Genomic DNA, 24,031 nt, shown 5'->3' on the forward strand with positions numbered 1-24,031 from the left:
CCATGGTTGAATCAATGAACTGTAAACCAGTTCCTAGTCCGGTTCAACGATCGGTTCAATTTTTAAAACCTTGCTGTTTATTAAGGAGAATAAGTAGTAGTTATAATAGTAATAACAATGGACGTACATAGCATAAAGACCAGTCGTAAATTGTAGGCTGCTGCAAAATTAGGAATAAGAAAATACAGAAGATGCAAGTTCTTGCTTATTCTTTCAATGATTGCTGTAATCTGTAATAATGATAATGATAATTAGTAGGAAACTTTGAAGCAAAACTATATTACAAAGCAATAGGGAAATCTAGTGAAGAGAGATGGAAGATAGGGGGTTGAGACTAGCTTGAATTTCCTCCCTCCCTCGCTCCCTCTACTAGATTTTCGTTCTAAACACCAGTGATAGTTTAGATTTGGGTGAGATTTAAGTGGCGATTTACATTGGGTATAGAGAAACAAAAACACACAGGTGGGATCCACTTCTACTCTTCGAGCTTGAAACAAGTGAGTCATGCTTCTCTCTCTTTCAACATCAATATAGCCATTTTGTGAATCTAAGAGATTCGGATTTGAGATATTGTTAGACACATGAGAAAAATAATCATATCCATTAAATCCTACCATTATAGCACTAATATAAAACAAAATATACAAACCAATATATTTCCTTCAATCTCATTTATAAGTCATATTTTAAAAAATTTATTTAATTTTATTTATAAGTTACAGTGCAGTTTTTTAAGTAATAGTTAAAAAGTATTTTTAAAATTATTTTTTACTAGAAAAAAAAGTAACATGGCATCACTTTTTAAATTTGTTATATAGGGACATATTTAAAATTTCACATACTTTTATTTTTTATATTTTTTTATATTAATATTGATGAGGTTGGTATAAAGGATTTCATTAAATCATACCATCATAGCATTAATGATGTAATGACCCAAAATAATTAAATATTCTTTAAATAAACAATAAACAATTAATTAACCTAGTAAGTAAAAAAAAATACATTAAAACAAAATGTATAGGAATAAAAAATTAATAATGTTTCGAGAATGATCAATGAAACAGTTAATTGGTTAGCGAAACATGGGTCAGGGGCTTTGCTTGGCTTCCACTAGCAGATTCTTGAAGAACTTGCAAACATTTTGGATAAGGATTGTAATAATACCACTGGTTATATGGATTAGTTGGTTTTTTGGTTTCGTTTTGTTATTAAAAAAATAATAATAATAAGATTTCTTATTTCATATTTACATTTAAAATTATAGACTAAAAGAAAAAGAAAATAAAGAGAAGAGAATTTCTAATATATTGGAGAATGTATCTTATAACTTTCATTCAGTCTTGAGTTTAAATCTTAGTCTGGCCTGTTAATGTGTCCTATAACTCTAGTTTTATGTCAATGCAAAATGAATGAATGAATGAATGAATGAATGAATGAAGTAAAAAACAAAACAAAACAACACCGTCCCATCCTCTCTAAATCATCGGCAACTATTTATGGGAGAGGGAATTGGAAAAAAAAAAGGTAAATTCACGCCACCTTCCTCTGCCTCTCTCGAATCTTCTACTTCCTTCTCCCACACGATTCCTCTGGTCTTTTTGTGTCCGTTGCTGTGGTGTGTGTGAGTTTGATCTTCAGCTTTTCTTTCTCTCCCTCAATCGTCCATTGTCATGTGTGCTGTGTGTGGGATTAAGTTTTCTTCTCTTCCCCTGCTGCTGAACGTCTAAAACAGGGAAGGTTTGAAGCATTTGCCCATCGAAAAGTTTGAAGGAAAAGGAGCTAAAATAGATAGGTACTTTTATAATATTTTGCAGTTGCTTCTTTGTTGAATGATTGAGAACTAAAATCTGTATTTTTCCTTCTCTTTCTAAGTTGCAACAAGATAATAAATTGGGTGTGATTGGAAGTTATTGTGAAATCTCGTTGATGAATAAAAGTTGAATGGGTATTGTGGGCTATGAAACATGTTTTATTTGTTGGTTGTTGACGCATGTTAGGTATCTGATGAGAAGTGCAAAAGGGATTGTAACTAAAAATGAATAGTTAAATAGTAGAGGAGAATATTGGCTAGATTATAATATGAGTCATCTAATATTCGTGTTTGTGTAAAAGAAAAATGATAAATATCACTCATAAAGGTTTTACATGAACTTGTGATTTAGAGTCAATGAAAAGAAGCATTTTGAATGTATTATGAGATGGATGCAAATGTAAAATAAACACTTGCAGATGTTTTAATGGTTAGGAGATATTTTTCTTTAAGTTGATTGCTAAGCACAAAAAAACAAGGTTATTCAATATCTTTTACAAAAGGAGAGAATTACAAGCTAAATGAATGAAGTAGTAGTTGTAAATTAGCTAGGGATTGGATTTGTGGAAAATGATTTTCCCATTCTTATGTGATCTTCTTTGATGCTAGAAAGTTGTTGGGAGGCATACCTATTCTAAAGCTTGCTTTTATGAGTAGATGTATGAATTTGCTTGAAAGAAACTAAAATTTTTATGGAAGCTGGTATTTATTTATAATAGTCGCAAGGTGACTCTATTATGGCTAAGAATGAAGAAAAGTTATAACAGGGTTGATAATAAAGGAAGAAGATTGGGTTAAAATTTAACAATGATTTTTTTTTCTTTTTGGGTGCTTAGGTAGCCATTACGGTGATTTTTTGTGAGGTTTGTTAAAGGGCAAAGTATATTTATTTGGGAATGTCTCAGGTGAGTAAATAACGTTCCCCAATAAATAGAAGTGATAGTCTTGCTCTTATTTTATTTTTCATTTATTCTAAATAAATTTTCCTACTACCTTTATAATTAAGTTGATTTAACGTATATAAATATCTTATTTATTCTTTAAATTTATTTATGCAACTATTTTCATGGTATTTTATTTTTCTCAAAGTATTATACATGCATGGATTGGATAAATTACTGATGAAAATATTATTTGTACTTTACAAATTAAAGGACAATTTGAATTGTAAGTATTTTAGATTCCATGCATGTCGGAAATGTTTTATAGGACTAAATATAGAACACTGGTTGCTAACAACAGTTTCGTTAGCCCTTGACGCATCATGATACATCTAGCTAGCAGAGTGCATTAGAGGTGTTAGCTTCATGTGTCGGCCAACACACGTGGAATGTAAGATATAGTTTTGTGGATATAATCCATGCCTGTTATTTGTGAGCTTTATGCTTGATCTTACTTTTTGTGGCTTATTGCCATGTCAAATAAGTTATTTACCCTCGTAAATTGTGTATCCATGCCTGTTATTTGTTTTATTTGGATCCTAAAAAGAATAAAGTTTTTAAATTATATATTCATTTTTATATAAGTAAACTTTGTTGAGTTTATTTATAAATTTTAATTTTTATGACTGTTATTTTTGTACTTGTATTCTTAATTATTCAAATATGAGAATAATGATTCATTATATAGTTGTTATTCTTTTACTATTGAATGCCAATCTACTTCAAAGATTTAGAGTTTAATATATCCATCGTTATTGTTTACTTATGTTCATGATTGGGGACGTTATTTACTGGTAAATATTTTTGACTTTAGATAATATAGTTGAACCTGCACTTCAGGTAGGCTCCCAAGAAGTATTTGTGCAGACAGCCAAATAGAAATCCTTCAATTGCACATTGTCTCTCCATAATATGATTGTAAAGCCCTTAACCCATTTTAATTGTTTTGTATCTTAGCTAGTTATGCTCCACCTATTTTATAGGTGGGATCCTCACCTGGTTATATTTTGGGGTTGTACTGTTATAATAATTTCAAGATGTTAAATTTTTTCAGGGAGCAATCTATTGACACTTTTGTAGAGAAAGAAAAAGCTAAACATTTTTTTTATTATATAAGATCTCACTTGGTAGCAAATCTTATACATGGTTTGTGAATCTAAGAAGATTAGCAAGTGTTTCTAGTTATTAAAAACTTTAGGGATATGAGTTATCTCATGTTCCAAGTCGTTCACACCTAATTTTTGAGTTGTGACAAATGATGTTTGACATTGGTTCCTACCTTGCTGCAACTCAGCTATCTCACACTTTGGTAGAGCTTTCATTTCCCTGAGTACATTAGGTCTGATTCATATTTTGCCCCTTCTCTAGCTGCGTTTCAAAGAAGTAATATGGACCTAATACACAAAGAAGACATGTTAGAATAGAAGACAATTGAAAGATCATTTTCATTTGCACTTGGTTCCATTAGTTTGATGTAATAGAACAGAGAGTAAGTAGGCTTTGGAAAACACTTTCTAATAAAATAAATAGCTTCATTGGCATCACGAAAAGCAACTTCTAATTGCAATTTGGTTTAGTTCCCATGAGCAAAAATGAAACCATGGTTCTCACAATCCTCATTTTTGTTTTAATTAGGATCAAATCTGTCATGAATTAATATATGAAGATACATGTGAACATGGATATTCAGGTAAGAAAATAGACGCCACCTTTAAGTCGAGTGATTCCCTTTGATTTCTTATATGTCTTAGCCTATCACAGCGCGGTAGCATACTTTGCCCAACACTGTTAGACATAGGAAACATTCTGATCATAAAATAGGATGGCAAATAGGTACCTGATAATGTGCTAGACAAATATGACTTGATGAATATGTCTTTTAGGTTATGGTTGTATCATGGGAGATAATGGAGAGAAGGAAACTAAGGTTCATTGAAACATTTCTAATGTTTGGAAACTATAAATAAGAGAAAAATAGTAGTCCTTAGCAATTGGACAATACGAGAAGTATACAAGAAGGGTCACTTATGTTGAGGGGACAGTATGACAGCCTTGCCAGGAAAGAAAGCTGGATTAGTCTCTGCAAATGCCATTGAAACTTTTCTTTGGGATTTCAAATTGCAGGGAACCAAAATGCAGTAATTTCATTTCATGGATTCATATTTATTTTGTTTTCATAACTAATATGCAAACTTTAAGTTATCACAATTTCTCAAATTTTGCAATAGCATCCAATCCAAGGTCTTCAAAAATTAAATTATCACCATTCTGTGTCTTCCTAGAACTGTATGTAATAGGTCAGTTGAACGATCAAATGCCTCAACATAATGCAAAGGCAATTTTTAAGTATCAAATATAGTCTAAAATACTCCAAAACAAAGAGAGAATCATTATTAGTGATTCTCACCATTGACTATGTCCCAAATAAAACAATAAATGACTGCAAACTGTCATACAAATATTTCACTAGCACATTAAAATAAATATAATTATTCGTAAGTCTACAATACAGATACAAGCAAGAAAAATCTTATGCTCAGCACACTAATAGTGTTCTGTATTGATATTAGACTTTTCTCTTTGATATGAAATCTTCCATAAGAATATAATAAAAAACAATGAAGTATAAAACTAAAAAATAGGGGGAGGGGCAGACAAAAAATACGAACATTATGTGTAGCATTGTGAAGCTGGACAATTTGGGCTTGATACAACCATCAAATGCTCACTTTCCTACATCTAATTGTTTATTGTGTGATCATCTAAAAAGCTTGCATGTCAAGAATCCTTCATGATAATATGTTTGAAGTGCAATTGGTGATCAGCAAGTGAAAGATCAATGTAACCTGTATAAAAACATGCTGTACGTTCTAGAGTTTAGTCTATCCAGGCACCAGAGTTTGGAGTTGTAGCAACACCATACATGTTTGTTCCCAGCTTGCGACCCTTCAACGGCAATGAAAAATGACTCAAATGTCAAATTCAGCAACAATGGAAACCAAGTGATTTTGAGCCATTTCCATCAAACAAAGCTGATGAACACTGATCTCCTATGAAATTCAGGGTATGTTCACATAAGTGTAGGTCAAAGCCTGATGTTTCTGATAACAGTTGCTACTGTGCTACTTGATATGTGAATGATTGATGTCAAAGTTTTAGTCTTTCAAAAAAGGCAAACGGTCAACAATATTAAACTATCATGGAATATGATTATGTTTAACATCAGTCAAGTGGTGTCAATCACTCTTGTTATTTGATTCATTAATATAGAATGTTTAACCGCATCATAATAACTAATTTTATTAAATGATAGAGTTAAAAGGAGTTTGGGTAACAAAAATTCATACAATGTAATGATTAGATGTCTTTTACAATATTAAATTGTCCTTAGATTGAAATTAGAGTGGTAAGTTTTATTTGCTTTAGTAAAACAAAACATATCATATTTTAACCAAATAAGTTCATATGCATAATAAGTAAATGGTATTATTTCTTTTCATTCAATTTTAAAGTAGTTTTTCTCTACTACATGATATGGGACAAAATGATGCCTAATTACAATTGTATGACAGGCGAAAATGGTGTTGCTTGTGTTAAGAGATTAAGTTCATTTTCTGCACCTTCTTTTATTGGTGTGTACGAAAATGAAAATTTCTATAAACATGTGAATCAATAAACAAATCAATGCAAAACTAAAAGACAAATTTTTATGATTTGGAATTAAAAGAAAATAAGTATGACTATTAAAAAGTTGAGTTAAATTGAGTTTGGCTGACAAAATTCATGATATGTGACGACTAAATGCCTTTACAAATATTAATTTGTTCCTAAATTGAACCTAGAATAAGAATTTTAAAATTAGAATTGCATTTCTTATTAAAACTATTACATAAATAGAGGCCACATTTTGACTTAGGAAGATTATATACAGGATAAGTGAATGATATTACTTCTTCTTATCAAATTCTAAAATGAAGCTTCTCTCTTAGTGTATGCTATGGGACCCTAATTATAGACTTGAGAATGAGAGACAAAACTAAAGTTACTCATGGTACTAAAAGATGGTCATTATGACCAGTTTCAGGCTTTCAGCTGTTATTGATATATACAAACATGAAATCAAGAAGAAGAAGAAAGAGAGAGAAGTAGATATATACCTAATGAGTGGAGAGATAGTACGAAAACTGAAGCGCTCATCATTGAGAAGCTCAGTTAAAATTATTATATCATGGTCAATGTCAACAATAGCGGTGTTCACGGGATGGGACAGGATCGGGACACTCTCATCCTGTGTCCCGTCCCAAAAAAAAGATCGGGATTGAATTTTAGTCTCGTGTCTCGTCTCATCCCGAAAGTCGCCCCTTCTCGTTAAGAGTCGAGATAGGATTGGGATAAAATCGGGACGTCCCGTCATCCCGATAAATGAAATAATATTGAAAAAAGATCTGAATAATAACGTTCATTAAAATTTTAAATCATATAATTTATTAAGTTTAAAATCAAAATAACACAAGTACATAAATAACAATAATTTAAAATTAATTATTGAATTATATTAATCACAACTACACATTATAATAACAAATACAAATGATCTTTATGCTATAAGATTAGCAATAACAGGCAAGTTAAATACAATATCAAATCATTATTTTTTTACTTTAGTAAAAATGTACTAAGCTAATTATTCTTCTAAAAATAAAGTAAAAAATATGTTATAAATAAAAGTTATTAAATAGATAGATATAAGAATAATTTATATTAAAATCATTAATATATTATAAAGAAAGATATCGTCATGCTTACTCCATGCCATTGAAATTATCAATATAAAAAAACTTTAATTTTAAATAAGAATTACAAGTATTAAAATTATAATTGATATAATTAATATAAGTATAAATTATATTAATATAGTTAATATATTTAAAATAAAAAATAATATATATATAATATTCGGGACGGGACAGGACGTCCCGATGATAATCCCGTGTCCCGTCCCGTCCCGAACCCCTTTCCTGTCCCGTCCCGTAAAGTCCTGTCCCGATTATTTTTGGGTCAGGACAAGACTCGTCCCGATATGATCGGGACGATATCGGGTCAATCGGGACGGGTCCAGACTGAACACCCCTAGTCAACAAGAGGAATGTGAGAAATCTTTGCCCAGCATTTGCCTTTCTGTTTTTGGATCTTCTTTGGAGCAAGGGACGGCCTGTAATTTTTAGCATAGTAAGGGAACTCGGCAAACCATCCTTTGGAAAGTATTGGAGCTTAGGACAGTCAAGAAAAGCCAAGCATTCCAAAGAGGACAAGTGGCAAAGACTTGTGTGTTCCAGCGATCTAAGATTTGCATAGTTATGGAACAAAGTGGCAACAGGAGAAGGTGGAAATAGCCTTGTATTAGGAAGAAATTCATCATCTACATCTCCAATCCCCAAGTGTTGTAGAGAAGCAAGTTTAGTCAAATGCCAGCCCATTTGAGAGGCCATGAGCTTTGGGCATACTGAAACATCAAGATACCGAAGATTTAACGGAAAACCTCCAATTGGAAATGATTCCACTTGTGGGCAGCATTTTATTGATAGATGTGTAAGGGAAGGAAAGAGGATGTGCATCTTCTGTGGCAGCTATTTCAAATTCTTCAATGCTTCAATGTAACAAAATGCTAGCTCTGAGGCCCAAAAACCACCTTCAGGAAATAATACAAAATTAGGACTCCTTTATATGCACAATCTTGTGAGCGAGTATATGTTGTCCCGTTGAAACAGATAGCGTTTGAAGATTATTACATTCAATCAACAGTAATGACTGAAGCTTGGGGAATAAATATAGTGGAAAACACTTCAGAGAGTCACGTCTTCCCCTTATATCCAATTCAAAAATGAAGTTATGACAGTAGTGCAATGGGAATTCCAGGAGGGGACAGTCAGAAAACTTCAACTCTTCAAGGGAGGAATTTAAAATAGTATTCTCGATTTTTTCATTTCCTTGAAGCATCCAGAAATCTCGAGCACTTTTAAAGTTGATGGAAGACATTCCAACTGCTCCTTTCCACAATGTCTTAAAATCAATTTGTGAAGAGATGGAGCCCATGGAATGGAAGCCACAAGCTTCTTGCAGTTGCAGATAACCAGCATCCTTAGAGAAGGAAGTTGTTGAGGAAGATGCCCTTTCAGTTTGGGACAATTTTCAATACTCAACTCTTTAAGATGAGATGAGAGAGTACTGGAGATATTTTCACCTTTCCATTCCTCCTAACCATCCATATCTCCAAACCTCAAGATTTCTAGGGATGTAGAAGTTTCATGAAATTCTAGACCAATAGTCAGTATACTGTGACACCCTATAATTGACAATGACTTGAGAGATGGGAAAAGGCCTACCGATGGCAAGGGCATACAGAATTTGCAATTCCTCAACACTAGGGATACTATGCCGGACAGTGAATGATCTGCAAACCAACCAGGAAATCTGATACTCCCATAGCTGTTAATTGATAACTTTTTTAAATTTTGATGAGGTTGGAGCTTCTCTAGGACATCCTGGTCAATTTGTGATTTTTCATGGTCCATAATCCATTCTAATGTCAATTCCTTAAGGTATATCTTGTTTCTCAAATTAACTGTTAAAGCATCTGCAGGAGAAACTACATTCTGCAACTCTAATATGGAAACTGATCCACAAAGATTAAATTCGTTCAACTGTTTAATGTTTGACTGACCACATCTGTCTACAATAAATGATGACAGCACCTGAAAATTTTTCAATTTACCCAATTGCTTTGGCATCTCCCTCACTTGAGTCTCACGAAAATCAAGATGACGTAGATTCATGAGTTTATGCACATCCATGGGCAACTTTTTCAAATCACGACAACGCCACAACTTTAATAATTGTAAATGAAAAAGTTGGCAGATTGAATCAGGCAATTTCTTTATCTTAGTTCCTGATAAGTCTAAAAAGCGTAGATGTTTGAGATTTCCTGTGGAATCGGGCAAACTCACAATGTGATGATAATCAGACAGAGACAAAACACGCATGCATCTAAACTTGGATACTAAATCGAGAATAACCTTGAAAGATATGCAATAAAGGAAAGAGGTGTGGCTTGTACTTCTATGTCCTTGCATGGATGGAGGCAAGAACGTTCGCAATTTATTAGCCTGGCACAAAACCTCAAATCGATTGGAGTATTCATAGAAAGTTCTTAAAAATGAAACATGGCGGGTCATTTTTGTCAAATTGTTTTCTTCATCCACCCCAACAGATGACAAAATTTTCCATATTCAACTTTTGCCAAATCATTAATAAGGTCATGCATGACAAAGCGTGTTTCATCTTCCATTGATTGTTGAAAAAATGACCTCGACAATAAGTCATGGAAGAATTGTTCTCCTACTTCTCTTGCAACTTTGCTTTGATGGGCACATGGTAGAAAATTTTCTGCCATCCATAACTGAATTAAACGCTCCTTGTCAAAGTCATAATCTTTAGGGAATATAGAGCAATAAGCAAAGCATCTCTTGAGATAAGAAGGGAGATAATGATAACTCAATCTCAAAGAAGGGAGAATTTTGCTATCGCTTTTCTCCTCCCATATCTCACTTCTTAAAATGCCATTCCACTGTACATGAGAAAACTCCGCGTACAAGAGACTCCCAATGACTTTCAAAGCTAAAGGCAACCCTTTGCACTTTTTACTTATTTTCCTACCGATTTCTTCAAGGTCATAGCTTGAAGAAAGAGCATCTCTACCATGGAATGCGTATTCACTTAAGCCAACTATCTCCTTCTGGTAAGGGCTTCAATGAATGTATTTTAGAAGAACGCATGGTTGAAACAACCTTTACACTGCGAGTGGTTGGAATAATTTTACTTCCAGGAGCCCCATGATTGAACGGTGATTGCAAGGCCTCCCATAGCATAAAATTTTCATTCCACACGTCGTCTAAAACAATGAGAAATCTCTTCTGACTCAACCGCTGCTTCAATTTAATTTGAAGCACGTTTAAATCGTTGGTATCATCCCTAGACATAGTGATTGCCTCATAAATTGTTTTTGTTACTCTTAGGACATCAAACTCATCAGAGACGCACACCCAAGCTTTGATGTCAAATTCATCCATAGCCATCCTATCATTATAAACAAGCTGGGCAAGGGTAGTTTTACCCAATCCACCCATACCCACTATAGAAATGATAGATAGCTGGGTGTTATCCTTGTCTGATAGCAACCATTCAATGATCGTTTTTTTGTCATCATCTCTACCATATGTTCTAGTTTCATCCACCAAAGATGTTGTTGGCAATCTAGGAGGTACATAACTTGTTAATACAGCAGCACCGTTACCACGTTCATTCAATCTTAATATATCCTTTTGAATTGCAAGATATTCAAGATTTTCAAGGACGTTTTTAATCTTGGATTCAATTGCCTTCTCAAATGTACAGAAGCACCGAAGAAGTTTCGTACCTTGGCTGTAGCACTGGTTTTACTCTGATGTTCGGCTTCCACCTTGCGCTTGAGCACTTCATAATCAATCTCGTCCAAGACATCCTCAGCATCTTTGACCATATAAATCCAGTCCTTCACCTTTGTATTAGTGATCTGCTTTTGCTCTGCATCATCAAACACAGCATCGATGGATAACAGCACGATCTTCAACTTATTCAGTAATGTTTCGTTCAATTTTCGGTTCTTGAAGAAGTCGAGGACACCACGAGATGCCAGCCTGTCAAAAGCCACTTGAAGAAAAGCAGAGAGAAAAGCACCACCAACCAAAGCTGCGGCCATGGATGAAGCCGCTGTGCGTCTGCAAAAGATGGAATCAACCGAAGATGAAAATCCAAAACGAACAAGAAAGAGACTGAAATGCTTAGGAGAAAGGTATTACAAGGAGTGAGATATATAGCAGGAGTGTGTAGAAAATGCTTTCGGTTCGTCTCCACTTCGCCATCATCGCGCTCGAAACTGTCTCATCTCATGTCATAGGAGACTTTCAAGTTTTTTTTTTTTTTTAAATATTCCGGGAGATTTTTAACGTGGCATTTCAGTCCTTGAATACCTGCCTTGACTGGTTATGACTTATGATTTGATAAGTAGCTCAATGTTTAACTTTTTTTAAGTACCCGATTTCATTCCATAATTTTTTTTTATTACTATCATTATTCTCTTCGTTGACACTATGAAGTTTTTGTTTTATTACTTCAGTTGGTCATAAAATGTGGCACCGCTAATAATAGAATCTGAACTTAGTTCATCACATTATGGAAGATTAACTTCTTACATTAGATCCAACCCTATTAGTATTATGAAGTGTTTTGTACTTTATTTTTTCCTTTTTTCACAATTTTTATATGACTATCTAATTATGTTAGATTTAAGTATTGTCAAGTTAAATGAGGGATAATTTCCTAAAAATGTTTTTGTTAATACTTAATGGGGATTCATTTTACACCCTATACACTTGAATTATACGTTTTTGTTGCAAACGTATATATGAGTTTTTTAAGCTAAAATTTAAGTGAATTAAATTTTTTTTCTTAAAAAATTTTTGATCTATATTATAGAAGTTGCTGAAAATCTGCTTTTTGAAAATTTATTTATATAATCAATAAAATACTTTAGATATAAAGACGTTGTGAATTTATTGTTATAAAATAATCCAATTGCAGTAAGAGATATTAGTGTACCTCAATTTTAATGAAAGAATATAATTTTTTTAAAATAGGGAAACACAATAGAGTATAGATATCTGTTAAAAAAATAAAACATGCATTTATGAACAAATTAGTCAAACTCATGGTAACTCAAAAATGCCTCTTTCAGGAGTACCATTCAATTTTGGCAATTTTGAGCTGAACGGATTTGACCATTTCTTCATGTATAATTGAATAAAGGTGTAAATTTTGCCTTAAATTATTTTTTTTCAGAAACATTAGGTAACTTATATAATAAGGTAGTGTAAAATAAATTCTCAATTTTTAAAAATGGCTTAGTTAATTTTTATTTGACGAACATTAACTTTTTATATAGAGCTCACAAATTTTTTATTGAAAATGACACGTGACACTTTACCTCACCAAATAAAAGTATACATTTAGTTATAAATTATTTTTGAGTAACACTGGCTATCTTCTATTATAAAAAATGGATCATCCAATGCTTTCTCATCAATTTTAGCCAAATATTATTTATTTTTAAATTTATAAAATCTATAATATATCAATCTCTTTAATCTTTTTATTTTTGTTTTTAATCTCAATTTAAGAAAAATAGATTCAAAGGGTTCATGTAAAAAAATTGTGTCCGTTGGATCTCTCCATTGGGCTTTCATCAATTTTTGATCTGAAAGCCCCTTTTGGGCGTGTAATCACTTGGTATTAATAAATATTGATTTATGATTTAAAAAGGAAAGTAAATAAATAAAAAATATGTTAAAATGATAGCATAAAATATAGATCCACAACTCATTATATTTGATACTTTCTTTTACATCATGCATATTAAAAACTTAAACAATACATTTTATTTCAAAATTCATTACTCTCATGCAAATTACAAATTTAAAATACAAAAATTTTTTTTATTTTAATTCTTTTTTATCCATATGCATGTTGAACATATAAATGATAACTTATTTTATTTCATAACCGTTCACCTCCAACTGTTTAAAAGTTACATGACCTACAAGTAGTGCATCTCGAGTTTAATCAAACGAAAAAATTATCTACTTAATATTATATACTTAATGTGCTTGTTTTTAATTAAATCAAAATATATATATCTACTATAGATTATTTATTCTATAATAAATTTTTGTTATTAATATTATTAACATATTAAAATTCACATGCCTTGATTCAAGTGATTAAAAGTATATTAAATACACAAAGGTAAGTATACAAATCTTACTCTTAATTGAATTCATAGTAGACGGGGCCAAAAGAAAAAAAAAAAAAAACCTTGACCCCTTTTTATTCATAATTAAATATGAATAAATATCGCTTCCGTATGCAACAAGTGTATCCTGAGTTTAATTGTTTTGATGATCATTCTTGAAGACAAGGACTATTTCGAAGAAGGAAGTATTGTTAGCCGTATGAAACAAGTGTTAAGAAGTTTGCTGTGACGTATATTTGAAGAAAGTTAGTGAAAGTTTTAACCAACTCCTTGAATTACATTTATCAGGAAGAGGGAACTGTTATGATAGTTAATGAGTGTTCAAGACACTTTCTAAAAAAGATTGATAGTTCTTAATATAAAATATTTAATAAAATATTAATTATATTTTTATAATATTATTTTTATTTAAACTCATTAAATATAAGAGGCGGTGTATAAAATTAAAAGTTTACTATATTTTTTTACAAAATTAATGATTTAGCTACCTTTTCTTTATTTCAATGAAATAATAAAAGATGTCTTATAATAAAGATTAGGGATAATAGTTTTGAAGTTGTCCAACAATGTTTAATTGAGTCATCTGCTTCTTAAAATTCAAAAGAAATATGTGTGTCAAAGTTATCTCAGGAAAAGAGAATAGTAGAAATCTATCCATTGTAAAATCGGAAAATGTTCATTGACTTGAACAGAATCCTGTTAAAATCAGTGAATAACAATTTTAAGTTAAAGTTCTCTCGACAAAACAATTAAAACAGTCAAGCTTCTTGAAAATAAAGAGCACATGGTTGACTTGATCATAATATAAAAGTTTGGATTCAAATTTCAAGTCTAGAACTCTCTTGTCAACCGAAAAAATGAAGAATATTTATCTTGAGTAGGTAATGATGGTTCAATCAAGTCTTTAGCGTCCCTGCCGCATGAAAAACTTTTATACTATGCTTGGCTTGCAGAGAAAGAAGAAAAAAATAGAAAGAGAAAAAATTAAAATAAAAAAAAATAAGAGGAATATAATTTTTTTTTCATTATACTTGGTTGAGTGAAAGAAAAAAGAAAAATTATCAATTTTATATGAATAATAATAGCTTTATTATTTATAAAAATATTTATATAATAAAATTTAGTATTTTAACATATTATATCTATAATAATTTTTATCATATATTATTGACTGAACAAAAACATAATTAAAATTATTGTAATCCATAATAATCTTAAAATTTGAAACTACAACCACCAAATATAAGGTACTTAACTAAAAATTAATCTAAAAATTTAGAATTAGCATTTGTTTATTTGTCTAAAAATTAAATATACTACTTGTTTACTAAAAGTTTATGATTAAAATGTAATTATGCTACAAATATCATGATAAAAATAAAGAGAAGCATGGGGTATGTAGCAATAAAAAAAATTGATGGGTAAATTTGAAAGTGAAATTTTCTCTTCAAAATCTCTCCATACTTTGATAGAAAAGTTAAAGATAAAAACATATTAGTCTCACATGTTATTTTCCTTCTACTCTTTCTCTCTCCTCCACTTTTCTCTCCATAGCCAGGGGGGGGAATATTGTCCCCCCCCCCCCAAAATTTTTCCCTCCCCTCACTTTCATCTCTTGCCAAGCATAATATTAGGGTGAATAATATTTAAGGCCCTCTCAACAAAATTTATCATAATAATGATTCATCAATTTTGCATTAGATATTGTTTTGGTTACAAACATGTAGATGTTTTGTTAAAAGCTGAACTTAACTTGTTAAATTTCTGAGAAAATTATAACAAAAAATATAGGTTAAATTTCATCTTTTAACAATAATATATATGTGATTTTACAAGACAATATCCAATATAAAACAAATGAGCTCTTATAACAATAAATTTCCTTTAGAGTGCCTTAAATGTCATTTTCCCAAGCTTTTAAAACTTTTGACAGAGTCTACATCTTGCATTTTCACAACCAAGAATCCAGCTATCTGAAGCAGCATTACCTAGCCACTGAGGCTTTTTACAACCATGTCAAAAGGAAACCCCAACCAACTAGATTTTCACTCATGAATAAGTGACGCTAATGGCCGCAAGATCTCCTCAAACATTAACTTCTAAAAGGGTGTGTAATATAATACAAGTGTGTGTTTCGATTAAAAAATTTACAACTGAGGTTAGCAAACTAAGATTAGGAGAAAAGTCAGTGAATGTGACATGATTTATGTTTGAATATTTTTTTGTCAGAAGTCAATTAAATAAACTGAAATTTTTTTGAATGATTTAATTCAAAAACCAATTGAAATATGTAATGACAAAAACTTAAAATTACAATTAATAAGTAAAAAATCTTAATATTTAAAAAGTTATAATTAAATGATAAAATTTAAAATATTCAATTATGAAAAAGATAAAATAATAACTATAATGAGTTTAATAAAATATACGTGGATGTGAAAAATTTATTAAAGGAGTTAATACATTATTATCAAATACTCGCATCATAAATATTTACTCAATAAACTTGATAAAATTAATGCAATCAATTTTGTTTTTGCTTTACTAATAATTAATAAATACAAATATACAAGTATAATAACCATAATTATAATTTAATAGTAAATACTAAACAAATATATTAAAGTAGATATTCTGTACTTAGTAATCAAGCATACCATCAACCAGAAAACATGGCATTTGCAAAACCATAAAAAGACTATTATAAATGGATGAGAGTTTCATAAACTTAAACCAATGGATTCAAGGTAGATTTGACAAATTAAATTACATCACAAATTTTTTATTCAATTATAAAAAGTTAAAATAAATTTATAAATTATAAAATATTCGTCATATAATCTATAATTTATTTTTTAATTATATCATGAACATGATATGTCTATTTTGATAATCTAAGTAAATTTGACAAGGATGTCCTACTGTTATCTATTGCTCATGGTCATCTATATTTTCATCTCATAAATTAAATCAATGCAATATATATATATATATATATATATTTCATAAATCAAAATGCATTTTTATTAAGTAAATAGATAGATGTGAAAAACAAATATGATGAATTTGTGAGTACAAAATCCAGATGCTTAATGTTAACATATTTAACCATTATTCCTTTAACAAGTAATTAAATAATTTATCAGCCCATTTCTCGTTGCCATTCTTCCTGAAACTGACCGCTTCTTTCACACTATCACTGATCTTTTAGAGTCTTCTTTTGCTTCCCATTTCACAGAGAGTCCCCTTCATGCTTTCTTTACTCATTCAATGAACCAGACATGGATCCTTTTGCTTCTTCTATTCACCTCTGTCATTCCATGAACTAGAGATAAAGACGAAAGACATGATAGTGGGAGCAAGTGGCGCTACCTTGGATAGAAGATTGGCTAGCAGTGGCGGCGAGCACAATCTTTGGTCAGATTCAGCAGAGCAAAGGAGAAGGAGGTGAAGAGCTTTCACGACTCATGAAGCAGAGCAAATGAGATGGGAGGATCGGCCACCATGATCGTGAAGACTGAAGAGAGAGAAAACTAATAAAAGCATTAAATGCTGCCAATGTCCATCACCAACGCTCGGTTAGTATAAAAGCTCCTTCAAGTAGCTTTGTTGACAACGCTCGCTCAAACCCCAACACTCGCTCAATTTTATTTTAATCCAAAAAAAATTTTATGGTCATTTTATCTCCCAACCTAAGTTGAAAAGTAAACCAAACATAACTTAAAACTAATAGAAACTCAGAATCTGAAGAAGATATATTTCATCAACAGCATTAAAAGCATTCCCCTCAAAAATTCAACTTCACTGTGCAGCAGCACTCGCACTTTAAGCACAGCTTTCTCTTCCTTCAGAGCATGTTAGGCCCGACTCATATTTTCCTCCTTGTTTCGTTAATGTGGACCTAATGAAAAAGAATACTTGTTGGAAGAGGGGATGACTAAAAAAGGACATTGTCATTCTGCATGTGGCTCCTGTATTTTTGATACAGCATAGTAGATGGTAAGTAGGCTTTGAAAAACACATTCTAAAAATCATGGGTTTCAAGCCTCATATTTGTTGTAATTAGGATTAAAAAAAGAAAAAACTGTCATGAATTAATATGTATGAAGATATATGCAAACATGGAAGTTCAGATGAGAAAATAGAAGTTCCTCTAAGCAGAGTGATTCCCTTTCATTCCTTAGACGTGTTAACTTATTGCAATACACCAGCATGCTTCTCCCAGGGCTACTAGCCATGGAAAGGAAATATTCACGTTAAAAAGTCACAAAAAAGTAAGTACCTGATATTGCAACAAATAAAATTTGGTGAATCTCTCTGGTAGGATAAATTTGAATAGGGGATAAAGAAGGAGAAAAGAAGGAAATTAAAGATTGATCCATCAAAACCTTCATCTTGTCGGAAATTATAAAATAATGAAGAGAACTTGTAATTTAACCATCCCCAAGCTACCCTTCGCCTTCTGTCTCTTTCCTGCCCTCGTCCTTCTAACTCACTAAGATGCTCTTAATCTTTTAAACAGGGGATGTGTTATCTTCCCTTGCTTCCATTTTCAATTTCAGTGGTGTTATTTGACGAAAGGATTGTTGCCCCTAATGTTAAGAGCATTTGGAGAAAATTAAATTTTCTGGGGAAATTTTCAAATATCCTAATTTTAAGAGCATTGATGTTTGACATTGGTTTCTACCATCGCATGGACAGACCCGCTTGTTTAATTCGTGGGAGGGCCGATGCCCTCACAAACATTTTGGAAGTTTTTTAATAAATACTACCTCTAGTCTTATTTATAGGGTAGAGAAAGAAAAAACTTTTGATCCTATTTATAAATCATGTCATTAAATTTTTATTATAAATTTTCTCTTTTACTCTCTATTGAATGTTGGAAAGAGAAAATATATTATTAAAATATGTATATTTAATAGGAACAAAGTTGAGAACTTATTAAATTTTAAGACAGAGTTAATGAATTTTAAAATTTTCTGAATATTGATAAAACATGTTAGAAGTGACTTATAAATAGGACTAGATGAGTATATATAGTATGTATATCATATATTCTCATCTCATAGATATTAATTATCTCCAGTAATAAATAATATTACTTTCTCATGCCATTTTACTTTTTTATTGTTTTTTATATTCATGGTTTTCATGATCCACATAAATAATATCACACATTTTATACTCAGTATTTTATTTGTGACTATTTATTTTTTTCTTATTGAAAACAACTCCCCCCCCCTATTATTTTCTTTCTTCACACTTCATTAGTTCATTTCAATTCAAAAATTGAGAAAACAAAATTTATAAATAGCTTTTCGCACAATCACACCTCAGCAAGATTGACCCAAAAATTTCCATGAATCTTGCAGATTCCAAGAAGCATATTGTAAACAACTATTTACTTTTATACTATAAAAAAAATACAAGACTCGATTTTGTTTTAAATAAAAATTGCGGCTCTTAAAACTTAAAAATTAATATTAAAATATATTTTAAATATTTTTTGAGATACTTTATGGATATTTTAATTAGTCTTCTTTTTATCTGATGTAGCTATTTTTTAAAATTTATTTTACTTATTAAAAAGTCTAACTCAATGCACATTTAATACATCAGCACAATCTTAATGGCATTAGTATACACGTTAACAATTTTAACTCCTTTTATGTTATGTTAACATCCCTCTAAAACTATAAGGACTAATATTATAAATAAATAAAATATAAGAACTTAGAATATTTTAAAAAAAGTGTATGAACTTATAACATAAAATATGGAGACCAAAAGTAGTGTTTTTTTTATAACTTAGTCACTTATCATAAATTATAAATTATCCTCATAAAAATGAATGTTTTTTTATAAAACATGATTTGTTTTAACTTAAATATTATTTCATACACCGATATACACTAATTAAAGACAAATAACCATGATTTAAATGTTGAACGATAACGTGACCTCAAAGGCTTCAATAATGATGAGTGGCCAACAATTTTAGCAAAATGATACTCCTCTTATTATCTTCTTGAGGCGGAACGATTTAACAATTTATCTATCCATTAATTACTGCTTTGTTGAATGTTTGCAGCAAACAATCAAAGCAATTGGATCTATCAAGGCTAGTCTTTATACACCACCAGTTGCCGCTTGCATGGTCAAGTGCTAAGAGTATTGATGGACCTTAAACATATTGGTGATGGCAACAATCAACTTTTAAACAAGACCATACATATTTTTTTTATTATTATTCATTATTCATAAGCCGAGCTGAGTAGAATTACATTAGCGACAAAGTGCTCCCAACAAGTATTTAACATAACTACATATTCAGAACTCAAACTCAAAACTATTAGTTAAGCTAACACAACCCTTTATCAGTTGAGCTACCATGCTTCTTGGTACAAAACTATAAATACTGCTCACGAGAAAGTTTTTTAAAATCTATTGCCATGATATATACATCCACTTGTGTTTCTAACTATTATTGAAGAATATTTTTACTTAAGAAAGAAGTGAAGTTAATGCTCACATCTCAAAAACTCAACTTCTTTTAAAAGAGTGTGTACTACAAGACATATCGAAACATAGAATGTGAAGATAAGTTTTTTAGTGTCGAAAGCACAGTCTTCTTGGAAGTAGGTTTCTCTCCACTACTTTTTCTTTGTACTATTTATTCACAATAAATCTAAATCGTTCAAATTAAATTTATACTTTTAAAATTATCAAATCTAAATAACCAAATTCAATTTAATGGTCCAGAACTCCAGTAATCTTTCCTTTGCTCTCATTTGCAAAGGAGGAAAACCAACTCTGTCTTCTTGACAATCAATTTATTGGAGAGCGTCAAATTTTGCCAGCAACCTCCCAATGTCCATATTTTCAGACCATTAATGGGGTTCAATATTCCATTAATGGTGTTCAATACTGACTTATATCATTTGAATCTCACTCACTTGAAGCAGAACTTTCATTTCCTTCAGATAGCATTAAGCCTTTCTCATATTTTGCCCCTTCTCAGGTTGTTTCTTGAATGAAGTAATATGGACCCAATACAAAAGAAATACTTGTTACAATAGAAGGTGGCAAGAAAATGACATTGTCTTTTTGCATTTGGCTTATGTAAACAGTGTAACAGAGGACGAGTAGGCTTTGGAAAACAACTTTAATAAAATAAACAGATTGGTTGGCATCACCAAAACCATGAATAAGTATCAAACCATTTAACCAAAGGTGGGAACTACATTGCAAATTAGTTTAGTTGCCAAGATTGGGTCAACAAAAATATAATCATGATTTTATGATTTTTTTTTTGGCCAGAATGATTTCATGAATTCATCTATTAAGAAACTTATAAACATGGGTATTCAGATAACAAGAGAAGAGAACTACGCATTGTAGTTGAGCTGCTAAGCTTGGTTCAACAAAATTTAATTAAAAAAAACATATTAGTTGGCAGAAATAAGTACTAAACCATTTGTTCGAAATTGAGAAGCAGATTGCAAATTAGTTTAGTTGCCAAGCTGAGCTCAACACAAATATAATCAGGGGTTTTGTGAGCCTCATCTTTGGCACAGTTTGAAACAAAACCGTCATGGACTAGTGTATGAAGAAACATGCAATCATTGATGTTCAGGTGATAAAATAGAAGTCACCTCTTAGTTGAGGGATTCCCTTTTATTGCTTTGATGAATCAACCTGTTGCAGTGCACCAGGATACTTTTCCCAACATTGCTAGCCATAGAAAGGAGTATTCCGATAATAAAATGGGATGTCAGATAAGAGTAAGTACCTGATGTCCTGCTGCACAAATAACACTTGGTGAATATCTCTTCTAGGGTTAGCTTGGTCCAGGGATAATGGAGGATAAGAGAAGGAAATTTAGGTCCCATTTGGTTGCTAGAAATGATGGGAACAGAATGAATTGAAAAAAATCAACCTAAAAATGAATTAAATCGCCCTTCTCCCTTATGATAAATATAATAAAACTTAATAATTAATATATATATATATATATATATCACAAATGTGAGAATCTTTACACTCTTTAAAAATCTCATGAATTATGATTTCCAACCTCATGAACTAATATTACCTTTCTCTCTTATGAATATGGTTCACCTATCTTCCTTTATATTTTAATCATCTGATTTTTATTTTTATTTTTTCAATCCATTCCATTGTCTTATTTTCTACTAACCAACTGGACTTTAGATTTTATGGAAACCTTTCTTTTGTCTGGAAATTATAACTAAGAAAGAGATGGTAATTAATTAAGGATTTTCAAATAAACTTGATGTCAAGTTTTAATTTGGAGGATAAATCTTTCCCAAACAAGGAAAAGGGAACGTGTGGTTTAACCATCTCTCCCTCTTCTGTCACTTTCTTTGCTCTTATCTTTCAATACATACTCTCAAAAACACCCTTAAAGCCGGTGACTCATCATCATAAATCATAAGCAAGGGATGTGTTATCTTCCATTGCTGCTATTTTCAATTTTGGTACTGTTATTTAAAGTGATGTTAGGAGTAGAAGGAAAAGAGAGAAGACCTTCTTTAGCAATTGGACAACATGAAGTCTATATATTAGGAAGAATCTCTTATGTTCAGTGGACAATATGAGAGCCTGTAAAAGGAAAGAAGGACCAATAAGTCTCTGTTCATAATGCCAAAAAAAAAATCTAGGTTACCATAGTTCCATTATGGTACCGTAATGATATTATAATCTTTAAAGGAAAAGATAAATATCATGCATTCGTATTTATCTGTTATACATATATTTCCCTAGCACATTAATATAAATACAATTGCTTGAAAGATCGTGGATGCAGATATATGCAATTAAAATCTTGCTTGTGCTTTGACACGCTCATAGTAGCATGTCTATACGCTGGACATATCACTTTGACATGAAATTTGCCAAAATAATAATAAAAAAACAAATGAAATACATGACTAAAAGATTTGAAAACAGAAAAAAGAAACACTGAAATATAATTTCATATGTGTACCTTTGTGACACTGTACAATTTGTGGCTGATGCTATCGTCAAATGCTCACTTTAGTTCAATGTCTGAACTGTCAAATTCAAAAGCAACGGAAACCAAGTGATTTTGGGCCAATTTCATCAACCAAAGATTAGCGTTCGGTATTTAGTCAATTGTTCTCACTCCTATGAAGGTCAGGCTATGTTCACCCAGGGTACGTCAAAGCCTCATGTTTCTGACATCAGTGCCACTGTGCTACTTGATATGATATTTGAACAGTTGATATGAAAGTTTTAGGCTTTTGAAAAAGAAACACGGTCAAGAATATTTATCAGTTACTGCATATTGATAATTATGGAGACTCCTTCACCTCTCCACTGTCGCAGACAAAAAATTAAATAGTTTAAATTTAATATTTTTATTTTTATTTTAAATTTATACTTTTAAAAAAATATATAAAATTATAAAATATTTTAATAAACATATTTATCAATCTTACAGTCTAAATTTAATATAAATAGTCCAGATTTAATATTAAAAATTTAAATTACTGTTTTAAATATATTTTGAATAGTACAAATATATTCTAAATAGAGCAATAAATTAATTAAAAAATTTAAATATTAAATTTGGATGGTCCAAATTTTCTCTTGCCTCAATAGAGAGGCAGAGGAAGCTTCCCTCAGCTCCAATAATTATTGTTCAACAGTACACTTCCTCAGATATAAATAAACTAGAGAGAATATTTTTTTTATCCTATTTATAAGTTATATTATTAATTTTTTTTCAAAACTTTTTTATCTTTCATTAAATGTTGAAGAGAAAAAATATATTATAAAATTATGTATAAATAGGAGCAAAGTTGAGAATTTATTAAATTTTTAAATGACATTAATGAATTTTAAGAGTCCTCTTGTTTTCAATAAAACATGTTGGAAATAACTTATAAATAGGATCAAAGAAATATTAATCAAATGTTGTCACTCTTATTATTTGATTCATTAATATAAATTGTTTAACCAAATCATGGCAACTCTTTTTATCAAATAGTTGAGTTGAAATGAGCTTGGCTAACGAAAATTCATACTGCCTAATGACAAGATGAATTTCATAAATATTAATATTGAAGCTAGAATAAGAATTGGAGCAAGATAATATACATAATAGGTAACTGATATTATTTCTTTTTTCATGAAGTTTTAAAACGAAGTTCTTCTCGAGCGCTTGATATGAGACTAACCGATGCCTGGTTAGAATTTTGAAGTGTGTGACAAACCAAAAAGGAGGTGTTTGAGTGAATGAAGGATATTCATTTTGTGCAGCTTCAGCCAATATCGATATATATATAAAAAATGAAAATTTCAAGCAAACAAGTAAATCTATAAATC

General features: G+C 30.9%; 2 protein-coding genes across 8 annotated transcripts; both read right to left on the bottom strand.

Moving 5' to 3' along the window:
- Positions 1–309: 309 nt before the first annotated feature.
- LOC129316324 (putative disease resistance RPP13-like protein 1) lies at positions 310–11,729 on the bottom strand. Of its 7 annotated transcripts, none has more exons than XR_008594738.1 (5): positions 11,649–11,729; positions 11,228–11,567; positions 5,601–5,700; positions 4,464–4,539; positions 3,921–4,148 (listed from the first exon to the last, which is right to left on the bottom strand). XR_008594738.1 is itself a non-coding variant. In XM_054960686.1 (4 exons), exons 2-3 carry the CDS (start codon positions 11,546–11,548, stop codon positions 4,510–4,512), a joined length of 351 nt encoding a protein of 116 aa, XP_054816661.1. In that variant the 5' UTR covers positions 11,549–11,567; positions 11,649–11,729; the 3' UTR covers positions 3,921–4,148; positions 4,464–4,509. The 7 variants fall into 7 exon arrangements, 4 of the variants coding, with proteins under 4 accessions (XP_054816661.1, XP_054816659.1, XP_054816660.1 ...); XR_008594737.1 differs by having other exon boundaries at positions 5,601–5,804; XR_008594739.1 differs by lacking the exons at positions 4,464–4,539; positions 5,601–5,700 and adding an exon at positions 310–547 and having other exon boundaries at positions 4,034–4,148.
- On the bottom strand, positions 10,380–10,937 carry LOC129316323 (putative disease resistance RPP13-like protein 1). The gene has a single exon (XM_054960682.1). It carries the CDS (start codon positions 10,935–10,937, stop codon positions 10,524–10,526), a length of 414 nt encoding a protein of 137 aa, XP_054816657.1. The 3' UTR covers positions 10,380–10,523.
- Positions 11,730–24,031: the final 12,302 nt, after the last annotated feature.

This window comes from Prosopis cineraria, unplaced genomic scaffold (genome assembly GCF_029017545.1).
Source record: "Prosopis cineraria cultivar Desert tree isolate PC_DT_omini unplaced genomic scaffold, ASM2901754v1 PC7, whole genome shotgun sequence".
NCBI classification, from domain to species: domain Eukaryota; kingdom Viridiplantae; phylum Streptophyta; class Magnoliopsida; order Fabales; family Fabaceae; genus Prosopis; species Prosopis cineraria.